This window comes from Saccostrea echinata, unplaced genomic scaffold (assembly GCF_033153115.1).
Source record: "Saccostrea echinata isolate AGI-Se365-2 ecotype Australia unplaced genomic scaffold, CSIRO_AGI_Sech_v1 ptg000044l, whole genome shotgun sequence".
Lineage (NCBI taxonomy): Eukaryota > Metazoa > Mollusca > Bivalvia > Ostreida > Ostreidae > Saccostrea > Saccostrea echinata.
The window spans coordinates 715,399-727,398 of NW_026889793.1; the positions used below are offsets into that span (position 1 = coordinate 715,399).

Consider the following 12,000-nt stretch of genomic DNA (forward strand, 5'->3'; position numbering starts at 1 on the left):
GTAGATTCAAATTCCTGATCCTGTGGAAGAAGGGCTCCAATCTACCTGTTCTTGGAAGGCCAGGGAAAAATAATGTAGTTGGCTTGCAAGACAGTCGTCTTGTAGACAATGGTAGATCACAAACTATCTAGGGATTTTTAGCCCCCCCCCCCTCTTTTTTTCAACCCCCTAGTACACAAACATTTATAGCTATCCCATTCCGTTTCGATATCCATCTGACATTTAAACATATAATCAGGTGAGATTCTCATTGTGAAACATACGTGACCGGGTTTAAACCATTTTCTACTTTTAGCACATATGTACCCGTGGGGGCGTGGTGACGTCACAAAAAGAGCACACTGGAGTTAAAAAAAGTTTCGCACTGGCCTGTCAACCGTGGATTTCGACAAACGATGTCAACAAAGTATAGATAGTACAATGACTGAGATTAATGATGGTAAGTGACTCTTAAGCTTTTGATTTATAAGCACATGCATCAGAATTCAAATGCCCAAAATATTTTACTAGGGCCTAGTCTTTAGAGTTATAAGACATATAAAATTCTCAAGAACTGAAGAAGTACTCCCGAATTTTCTCCTTTGAAGTTTTGAAAATTTGGCTGCTGTGGTGATTCTTTCATCTTAAAGTACAAGTGAGCCTTCTGGGATTTGTAAAGTATGTTTGATTTATTACAAAATCACATCAGGTTAATAAAGGGCTCGGAAAGGCGGGGGTGGAGGGGGTTGGGGGGTTGTTGGGACACTTCATTTGGAAGGTGGGTGAGGGTATTCTCTTTAGAGAAGTGGACAGCCTGTCCACTTCTCTAAAGAAAATAGGGTGAGGGTAGGTGGACTTTAAGACAATAAGAGAGTTGTGTTGTGTCACACACTTTAATTTGGATGTGGAGAGGGACAAACTTAGCTTCTCGAATCTCCCTGTCCCCTCTTCTTCTCAATATTCCCTTCTCCACCCCCCAACCCCCCCAAAAAAGAGAACCTCTCATGCTACCTTTTTTTTCTTTTGTCAGCCCTTTCTCCCCTCCCATTTAATTACTCTGTTGCATACAAAGCTGACACCTGATTTCAAACCTTTTTTTTTTTATGTTTAATTATAGTATATTGCTGGGTTGGTGGGATCTCACCATGTGTAGTGTACTTCCAATGTAGGGTAGTGATGATGTTTTTCTTTCTTACATATCTTTTTGCACTTCATAAAAATGATTAGTTTTCTCAGGGACCTACAGCTAGTGTATATATTAACTAAATTAAGTATATAATTAGTATATAGGTCCCTGGTTTTCTTTATCATAAAACTAAAAAGGATTATATTATATATATAATCAAACTTTGTTGTCTCAAACTCGAAAGGACCGAGAAAATACTTTGAGATATCCAGGTTAAAATACTTAAGGAATAAGTAGTTGGGACTTCAAAATGACTTCGACATATCCATGGTATTTGAGATATCCAATGAGTTCAACTGAATATATATATATATATATATATATATATATATATATATATATATATATAAGGAATGAAGCTTATTTTAACTTATGTTATACCATATAACATAACTTGGGGCAGTTTACGCTTTATAAACTGCTAACTAAAGCGGTTTATAAAAAAGCGTAAACTGCCCCAAGTAATGTTATATTGTATACCATAGGTTAAAATAAGCTTCATTCCGTATAATTTAATTTCAGTGTAGACAATAAGACAGTTTTTCCTCCAAAAATGGCTTCAGATTGAGCATATTTTAAATGTTACGTCAAGCGGATCAGTAAGATGTTTTTGACGTAACTCGTGACGTAGGCAACTTATGTTATACGATATGAACGAAATCTTTTATCCAATCAAATGACGTGTTACAACTGAAATTAAATTACATATATATATATATTATTTGAGATCTGGTATCATGTATATTGTGCATCCATGCAGGGTCTGCTTGCTCTGTAGAATATGATTTGTATATTGGAATTCTGCAAAAATTGCTGCAAATTATAGCTATATTGTCCTTGACAAAAGAGACAGCAATTATCCCCCCTTTGTATTCTACTTTGTCATACTGCGTTCATTCCCTACAAGTGTATGAGTGAACAAATGATAGAGCTCTTTAAAGATGAATTTAGTAAATTGTCATTTTTTGGATAGATCAATGAGTAGGATACTGTCAGGTATTCCCTCCAATATTTTGATTGAGGGGCTGATGCTGTTGTTTACACTGGAAATACAGTTTCCATGGTATATATGCATTGCAGTGTTTTCCCTAAGAGCTGCCGGGGAAATTGATCACTTCAGTGAATGAAATTGTTGGATAAAGACCCACAGATATTTTTCAGATGCAAGCCTAGCTTGTTACAAATGACCATTAGAGCCTTTACTTTGAAATAAATGGAAAACCAAATACCAGAATATTGGAAGCAAAGTTCAGAAAAATCTGTGGTATACATTTTTTTTTTCACAGTCACAAAAATAAGTTTATTGATTTGATAGCATTTAAAGTTAATTACTGGTATGTGCAACTTAAATGAATGCGAAAGCCATTAAAAACTCAATCAACTGATCTTGCATGTTCACTTGATGCAATTCCACAAATATATTAATAAATTATTTCTGAAGGGAGGGGGAGGGGGCATGAATGGGGAGAGGTGGTGATGGACAGGGAATTGACCACACAGTCAAGTAAGTTCATAGGTTCCATCTATATGACCATGATCAGAATGCATTTAGGTTTTACTGAGGAGGCACAAAAGGTTCTACCGGTATTTCTCTTTCCAAGTTTTCTGTTTTCTTCTGTCATTATTTGTTTAATTTGTAATTATATACAGCAAATATATTTTTAATTTGATATTGCACCTGGTGTACTGAATTTTAATTTATATATGTAAAGGCTTTCCTGTAATGAAATAAATCCATACAGTTATAAGCTGAGCTGATCAACTGTTGCCAGTACTAGTGAGGTAACAATCCCATATAACCATTAAAATTGTAAAATTTTGTTTTTGAAAAGAATAATATATTAAATTGGTAGGAAAACTGTAGTAATTATATGTATCTTGGGAATGCATCAAATCAGCCATTGTGAGTATGTATAAAATGATCCAGATAATATAAATGATTCATGTAATTAAGTTATTTATATTGATTTTCTTTAAGTGCTTAGAAAGGTTGGATACTTTTTCTGCATTTCTCACACAATATCTCCCAATTGTTTTGCTAATTGAGATTTAAAACAAATAATATTGACAACTTGTGTTGAACATTGAGAACTCAAAGGGAAATTACCTAGTGGTGTTTTATGCTCGGAGAGCTATTTGAGTTGGTCTGGTATTATTAGAATTTATCCCAGTGGTACTCCCCGAAATGTAGACAATTGAATATCTAATGATCTCTTGTAGGATAATTTCCCGGATTGTATTCCGGCAGCATACCTAAGCCTAGCGTAAACGTGTGATCACGGCTTCCATTATATCACAACCAGCGACTGTAATTTTGGTCAATAGATTAGAAAAATATTACTCTTAGTATATGTATATGTATATATAGCTGCAGTGCGTACCAGGCATTTTTGTGCATGTAATAATTGCCTCAGTGTATTGTTTCCATTAATATTTCCAATAAAAATTTAAAGGGTGTATTTTGATCAGATATTTTTTTAATGCAATAAACATGATAAAAGAGAGCTTTTACGTGATAATTGATCCTCCTGATCGATTTATATTCTTGTTTTTCTTTTGCTATACAGTATTATAACAAGTAGTTTTATTATAAATGCTGATTTAAGCAATGACTTGTTTGCAAGTGGCTTCGGTAAAAAAAAAAAGATGATTAAAAATTCATTGAAAAAATGTTAATGAAAGGAATTCAACGAATTAAAGTAAGCTTGTTTTATGATTTTTAGAAAAAGAATCAGTTCTCTATAATGCACCCTGTACAATAAACCTTGAGTCCCTCTCTAAAAAAAATTATAATTGAGTTAATCTGTTTTGACATATAATATCATATGATGGATGATTTTCAGCCATATGGCTTGGGAATGGAGTTTTACAAACAATCATTCCTTCAGTTGATAAATATTTGATGATTATAGGGTAGTGATGATACAGGGCATTGAAGAGTGACTCCTAAATGAATTCTGCTGACTGTTCAATGTTGCATCACTGGAAGTGAAGAATTCATCTTAGTACATGCCAAAAAAAGGCAGAATTTGGATTTAAACTATTACAAAGGTGGAAAATTGCAGAGGAATTGGTTTTCATTTGAGTGTAGGGTGAGAAATGGTTCAGTTACTGAAGCGGTGATGCCTTGAAAATTAGTGCAAGAGAAATAATTACATTTGGAGAATACTAGTGTCATATTCATGCAGTTAAGGAAGTTCTGTTGGTAAATTTCTAATGTATTCAAGGATTTGGTAAATCTGTCTACTGCAAATTTAACTCGATCAACTGGAAAGGTTGACAGTCTGAGGATAGAATTTTACTGATTCAGACTTTTAATTATACAAAAGAAGGGTGTCATTTGGCATTTCAAAATTTAGTTGTAATTTGGTGTATTTACCGTAAATTTACCGTAAATTGCTATTTAACTAAATTTATCTAGTCAGATATGATTTGTGTTTTTTTTCTTGGAATTGTTTCCCTTAATGTAGGTTATTCAAATCAAGGTCATATTTATATTCAACACATTTATTTAATGTTTCCAAAATTTCAATTTATCAATTTTGATTTAATTTAGCATCAACTTAATCAGTAAACTCACTGACAATTTATAAAAACAGCAAATTAGATTTCATGTTATATCTGTGATACTTGCATTATAATTAAATGATTCAAAAATGTACAAAAGACAATTAGACATATGATAGAATCCCATAAAATTCTGCAAGGATTTATTGATCTGAGAGTAATGTGAATTGTTTTTTAGTTGATCTCATGAAGCATTTTAAAATCGAGATGGATGGATAAATTGTGTTAACAGTTCATCCCTAATGTAACTTCTGACGAACTCTTCCGTAAGAGGGCGGACAGTATTGTAACAATTAGACATTAAGGGGTTAAATCCATTAACAAATTAATTGACAATTAGATTACAACTGTCCCATCTCTGTTGCTGGAAATTATATGTACATTGTTCCTGAAAATTAATGCAAGGCTAATGACAAACCAGACGCTAATTAATATTGCGCTATATATTATATTATATTATATTACATATTGCATGAAAGTGACAATTTTGGCAGCGGAATTTCATCAACTATCCTGCTGCAGTTTAAATGCATTACTGGCCAGGGTTACACGCTGTTTCAATGATGTAATGGAAAAGACAATTTTCTTCCCTTTGGAATTAACTCTGGTTGCCTTTTTACCTTATTGGTGATATATGCAGGCCAGTGTTCATGTGGCATAGATGGAAAATTTCTGAGGTTGATGTGTTTTTTTTGATAGTTCAATTAAGGTATCCCAAGTTGGATGAGATTTAAACAGTTTTATACAGAGGAATTGAATCAGTGAGCTATATATAATTATAAGGAGGAATTTTGTTTATTGCAAAAGGGCATAATATTGTCTTAGTGCAGTGATTATCATAAGATCAAGCACAACACGTTTGGCTGCTGTCAAATGGTGCAAATAGTGTGACACAAAGATGTAAGGAATTATTAAATAAATTATTCATCGTAGAGTGAGGCAGAATATTGAAGATAAACATTAGAATCCTGAGTGACTTGGTGACAAGGAAATTGGAAATATATAATATTTTCAGAAGGTTCCATTAAATTGTGAACCATTATCATGGATTTCAGTTCAGAGTGATTGATTCAGAACATTCCATGAATTATTGAGGGAAGAATTAATTTTATTTGAGATTTTGGAAGTTTAAAGTTTAAAATTAATGATGATCAATTCCATGCCTGCTACTAGTAATGGAAACCAGTCCTTCGATGGGGTACATATAGAAGTTAAAAAACACAGTCACCATGGTGAGTAGAATTAGAATTGGTAGCTAAACAGATTTAATTTGCACAAATGAGAAAATCATTTAATTGTAATCAGTCTTGGTAGGTTTGTTCACTTTAATTGGTTCTTGACAAAACAAAACACTTATAAAGTTTGTTACTTAAGCTGTCCACAGAAATATATTGGGTTGACCAAGTCCTTGCAAGGCTTGGATTTGCCGTATGACTTCCATCGACTTGAACAACTCATAAAATTCCTGTGGACACTCAGTCACAGACCAAATAAGTAATTATGTCAAAGAGAGTTGGAAGTCCCAATGGTTTTTTTATGCCCCCCCCCTTTTCCCCCTGGGCATATTGCTTTGCACATGTTGGTTGATTGGTATATATGTCGGTAGACCAAGTGATCTTGTCAGCTCAGTATTTTGAGAATCTTTTGCTTGATGACAGACATCAAACTTGGTATGTTCACTGTTAACCCCTGAAGATTAGATGACCTCTATTGATTTTAAGGTCAAAGGTCAAGGGTCCAACAACTCTAGACATAGGAAGGGTTGTCTGTTCAATATCTTGAGAATCATTTGGTTGACAGACATTCGTCTCAGTTCTTTTGTTCCCCTTCAGGAGTAGATGACCCCTATCAATTTTGAGGTCACGAGGACAAAGTTCAAGGATCAAACTGAACAAAGTCTTGAAGAATTTGACCACTCAATATCTTGAGAACCCTTTGCTAGACAAACATCAAACTTGATACACTGGTTCCCATTGAGAATTAAATGCCCACTGTAGATTTTCAGGTCACTATAGATCAAAGGTTAAGGTTCAAACTGTATATATATATGAATATATTGTCAGCTCAGTTTCTAGAAAACCCTTTGCTTGACAGACATCAAACTTGGTACACTGGTCCCCCTTTGGAGAAAATAACCTCTATTGATTTTGAGGTCACATCAGCTCAAAATTAGTAGTGTTCATGTATCTTTTAGAGGGTACCAGTGTGTTCCATGCAAGCATATAGATTTGTTTGTCCTTTAACCATGTGTCCTGAAAACCAAAAGGAGTAATCTTCTCCTGGGGTCTACCAGCATTAACCAAGTTTGATAGCATGGTTCTCAAGTTATTTAATGGACAACACTTGATTTACCAATCGATCAACAGGTGCAAACCAATTTGACTTATGTTCACAAGGGGAAGGGGGAGGGGGTTGGAGGGAGGGAAGAATATAAAAAAATAAACATATTAGCATTTTAAATTCTAAAATTTGTACAGATGATTGAAAATAAAAACGCAAAAGAATCAAACATGTAACATATGAAATTAGACCATAGCTTTATGAAATATATGCATGTGCAAGCCTGTGTGATTTACTTAAACAATAAAATGCTTTCTTTGGTTGTTAGTAGGGGAATTAATGTCACAGCTGTTGCAGAAAAAATACATAACCCACGTAAGAGGGTTATGTAAATTTTTCTGCAATAGCTGCGACGTTAATTCCCGTACTAACAACCAAAGAAAGACATTTTATTGTTTATATTTATATCTGCATGTGTAAATAACCATATAAAGTAGGATTAAAAAAGATTAACTATTGTATTATTGATATGTACGTCATTGTACGTTTCGTTGATGGAACAGCCAGTGATCAAGAAATCTGTACAGGTGATATACCTAGTGTTGTTCATGCACTGATAAACGGCATTGCCAGGTTTTCTTTAGAAATAAAGGAGAAAATATTCAGTGGATGTAAATATATACCAGTAACACACAAAAAACTTTTAAAAAAGCATTCCTTGTATGTATATTTTACATGTTAAAAAAATAATAGCAAAAATACACTCAAGGTTTGAATTTATCACTGCTCTACCATGCCTACTGTTAATCATTTGTTATTCGTGAGAACTTTATTTTTGCTTAATTACACGAGGCTGTCTGCTTGCAAAATTTTCTTTCTTTCATATATTTTTATTAATATCAATTATGTACATCCATAACCAAGATTCATAAAATTTTGATGTTTTTATAATTATCGAAAATAAGGTCTTGCGAAAATTTAGTGATCTACTGAGTACATCGATATTATATTTTTTTAACATCCCTGAAGCCTCATTGTGACATTACTTTAGCACGAGTGTCTCCATGTACAAGTATACATAAAAAAGACATTCAAGTCAATTTCATAGTTCAGTTTAAAAAAAAAAACCCAGCAAATAAAAATATTTTCTGCTCTGTTAATGCTCACTGTGCTTCACTGATTTATATGATCTGCTAATACCATGAAGCAAAGAAGCATTTTAAATTTATAAAAAGATATATCCATCATAACTACAGTTAAAATTTTCATGAAAGGAAATTTTATAGGAATGTGTTCAATTTAAATGAAATCATAAAAGTCTTAATTATATAACTCTTATAACTGTCTAGATAAAATTTGTTAGGGAAACATTCTCCCAAAAGTAATTTTAGTGTTCTTACTTAAAATGTTAATATGTTCACAGTAAAGTTTATTTTGTAATGCATAATTGATTCATTGCAGCAGCAGTACTTGCTGCTTAAAATATCTCTGTCAATGCTAACTGCAAATTAAAGTGAACTTCATTTTTAGCTCACTGGAGCTGAAAGCTCAAGTCTGCTTTCCTGATTACCCGTTGTCCTGCGTCCATCCATCTGTCTGTCAAGCTGTCTCTGTAAACTTTTCACATTTTCAACTTCTTCTCAAGAACCACTTGGAAAATTTTAACCAAAATAGTTCAAAACATCCCTGGGTGAAGGGTCAATTCTAAATTGTTTAAATCAAAGGCCAAGCCCCCTTCCATGGGGAGATAATCAAGAAAAGGCAAAAATAGGGTGGGGTCATTAAAAAATCTCCTTTTCAAGAACCACGTGACCAGAAAGGATGGAACTTAAATGGAAGCTTCCTGAGGTAGAGAAGGTTCTAATTTGTTCAAATTATGGACCCGGGGGGTAGGTGGGGCCACAAAAGGGAATCAAAGTTTTACATTGAAATATATAGGAAAAATCTTCTTCTCAAGAGCCATTTTGACTAGGAAAGCTAAAACTTATGTGGAAGCTTCCTGAAGTAGTGTAGATTCTAAATTTTTACAAATCATGGCCCCCGATTGTAGGGTGGGACACAAATTAAGGAATCAAAGTTTTACATTGAAATCATATATATATAGGGAAAATCTTAAAGAATCTTCTTCTCAAGAACCATTGGTTCAGGAAAGCTGATCATATGTGGAAGCTTTCTGAGGTAGTGTAGATTCTAAATTGTTCCAATCAAGACCCCTGGGAGTCTGGAGGGACCACAATAGGGATTATATAGAAAAAAAATCATTAAAACTCCTCAATAGCAAATCCCTGATGAATCATACTAAAGTGGAAGCAATCCTCTGGTAGTGTAAGGTCCAATTTTGTTAAAAATCACAGCCCCGGTGTATAGGGTGGAGCCAAAAAGGTGATAAAAAATACAGAAGAATACAGATACTTTGGGAAAAAATGTGATGCAGAACAGTAGGGCCAAAGTGACTCAGGTCACCGTGAGCGTTGTGGCTCATGGGCCTCTTGTGTAAGATAATTAAAAGTCGAGTTTACATAAAGATCCTATACTTCTCCAACCCTGAGTTGATTTAAAAGCATGTTACAGGACAAAAACATTTATTTTGCTTGGCCTCAAAAATATACCTGCAATAAAAAAAGGATATGTGTTTTCTTTTAGATAAAAGAGTGGTTTGATTTTTGACAAGTGCAAATAAATAAATTAATTACAGTAACTCATTTCTTGTTGAGTAAATGGAAGCAGTCATGTTGACCCTGTGGTTATTAGATGGTATAAAACAACAATAAATCAAGGGTTATCATCTGAATCAATATTGACCATCATACAGTGAAACTAAGAATTGCCTGTCTTCAAACATTCAGGTGATTGTCCCGAGGAAGAACTGCTAAGGCTGATTTTGACTTCAATTTTTAAATAATTAGGTCAGTTTGAGGTTGGAGTATTGTTTTTGTAATCAAACCAAACTTGTAAAAATATCAGTCTTTCTTCAGTATGCACCCAAGAACGACACACAGAAAGGGACTAATAACTTAGGGATGGCCTGACAAAAAACCAAGGCCATTTAGATAAGGTCATCAGGATCAGAGGTGTAAAAATTTAATGTTTGTGCTACATGTATTTGTTTGAAACATTTGGTGTCATACCGCTTTATGTCCGGAGGATGGATGGGTCATATCTTTTTAACACATTCAAACACATAGAAATTGTTTACAATTGAGACACAATGGGAAAAGACAATTTACTCTTTCATAATTAGCTTTGTTATTACACATGCAGTCACTGATTTCCGATTGCTTTCTAATTCCTTTAAGTAGTAGATAAATCCTATTTAGGAGTCAATCTCAGCTTATAGTTTTTAGCTCTACTGGTCAGAAACCAGAAGAGCTTATGCGATAATAAGGTGTCCGCTGTCTATCTGTCTGTCTGTAAACAATTAGACTGTACTAAGATACATAATTCTTTACATCTGTTTTTGATTTCCTTGAACAGTGTTGCCATGGTCACAAAAAATAAATATTTCTGTGAAATACTTTCAAAACACTACTCCTGCTACAGTATTTGCCTGATTTCAGTATAACTTGGCACACAAGTAAATTACACCAAGATACATAATTCTATACATTGGTTTTTGATTTCGATGAACAGTGTTGCCTAAAAATAGATATATCTGTGAAACCTACAGTTTGGTCTGATTTTAATATTATTTGCGTGCAAGCTACACTGAGATACATATAATTGTCTTTATCAGTTTTTGATTCTGATGAATGATGTTGCCATCTAAAATTGAAACTTCTGTAAAATTCTTTTGAAAAGCTACTCCTCCTACAGTTTAATCTAATTGCAATCAATTTTGCCTCAAAAAGAGACCAACCAAACCAGTGATCATTATTCTATTTATTGATGTTGCAAAGTTTCAATTCCTAGTGCTACTTTTCTCTCTCCCTTGTTATAAGTACAAATAAGTAGAGCTACAGTCTTGTCAGAGACTTCTGTTTAGTGATTGAAAAAAGACATGTGTACCTGTATGTTCTCCACCTGCAATGTTCAGTACCCCCATTATGAATAAATGAAGAGTGCTGCAGTTCTGTAAGTTTTAAGCACTTATTGCCATCATTTAGATATTCTTGTATTCTTGTCACTGCAATGGAACTCCAGTTATCATGTCTAGCTGTACCATAAGCTGGCTTTGAACTTAAGGTTTAAATTATATATAATTAATATATATACTATGTAATGTACTTGTATTGTAAATAATTCAGCAGAAGCTGCACTAGGTAGGATATTAGGAAAGCAATTTCTCCCAAGAAGCAGTGTATGAATGAAGATGGGATTGCATTCTTATAATAAATAATTCTTAGCCATTAATTAATATCTGTTCTAATGTCCAACTACATGTATTGATAAACTCCAAACAGTTAAAGTTTAGGGGGATTGATCCACCCCCTCTTGAAACAAAAATCAGACTAAAAATTTTTGGAAGCTCAGCAAAAATAAAAAAAAAAAATGTAAACAACTTGTCCAAGCCCCCCCCCCCCCCCCCCACACACACACACACAAAGGGGGGTCAGAATAAGTCCCTAAATTTCTTCATATGTATGAGTCTCCTTACCAGTCTGTGTTTTATAAGGGGGAAGGGTCCGAGGTTAGTTTGTAGTTACTTTACTATATAAATTTATTAACTCTGACCCCCCCCCCCCCAACACTCACCCACCCACACCCTTATGCATGGACTGTGGTATTAAGTTTTGTGTATTATTGTTTTAGGACTTCTGACATTTATCATAAAAATATAATATTGCTTTTAATTGACTGAAGACCCTTATATTCAGTTCAGGACATTTAGTGTGGCATTTCAAATATTAACATTAAAACACATCATGCAGCATGATTTCATTAATACACCCATATTATATTTCCTTATTCCACGCACATTTCATATTGACAAAAATTATGTTACTTTTTTATTTATATCGATACATTAGTCTGTGAAAAAACATCATGTA

The 12,000-nt window shown here is 33.7% G+C and overlaps 1 protein-coding gene across 2 annotated transcripts in view; it reads left to right on the forward strand.

Moving 5' to 3' along the window:
- The first annotated feature begins 368 nt into the window (after positions 1-368).
- Positions 369-12,000, forward strand: part of LOC133201508 (synaptotagmin-7-like) — a 95,039-nt gene continuing 83,407 nt past the window's right edge. For both annotated transcript variants that reach the window (XM_061337304.1, XM_061337305.1), the window contains exon 1: positions 369-439. In XM_061337304.1, the coding sequence (XP_061193288.1) occupies positions 421-439 (19 nt within the window). In that variant the 5' untranslated portion in view covers positions 369-420. The remainder of the gene's footprint in view (positions 440-12,000) is intronic.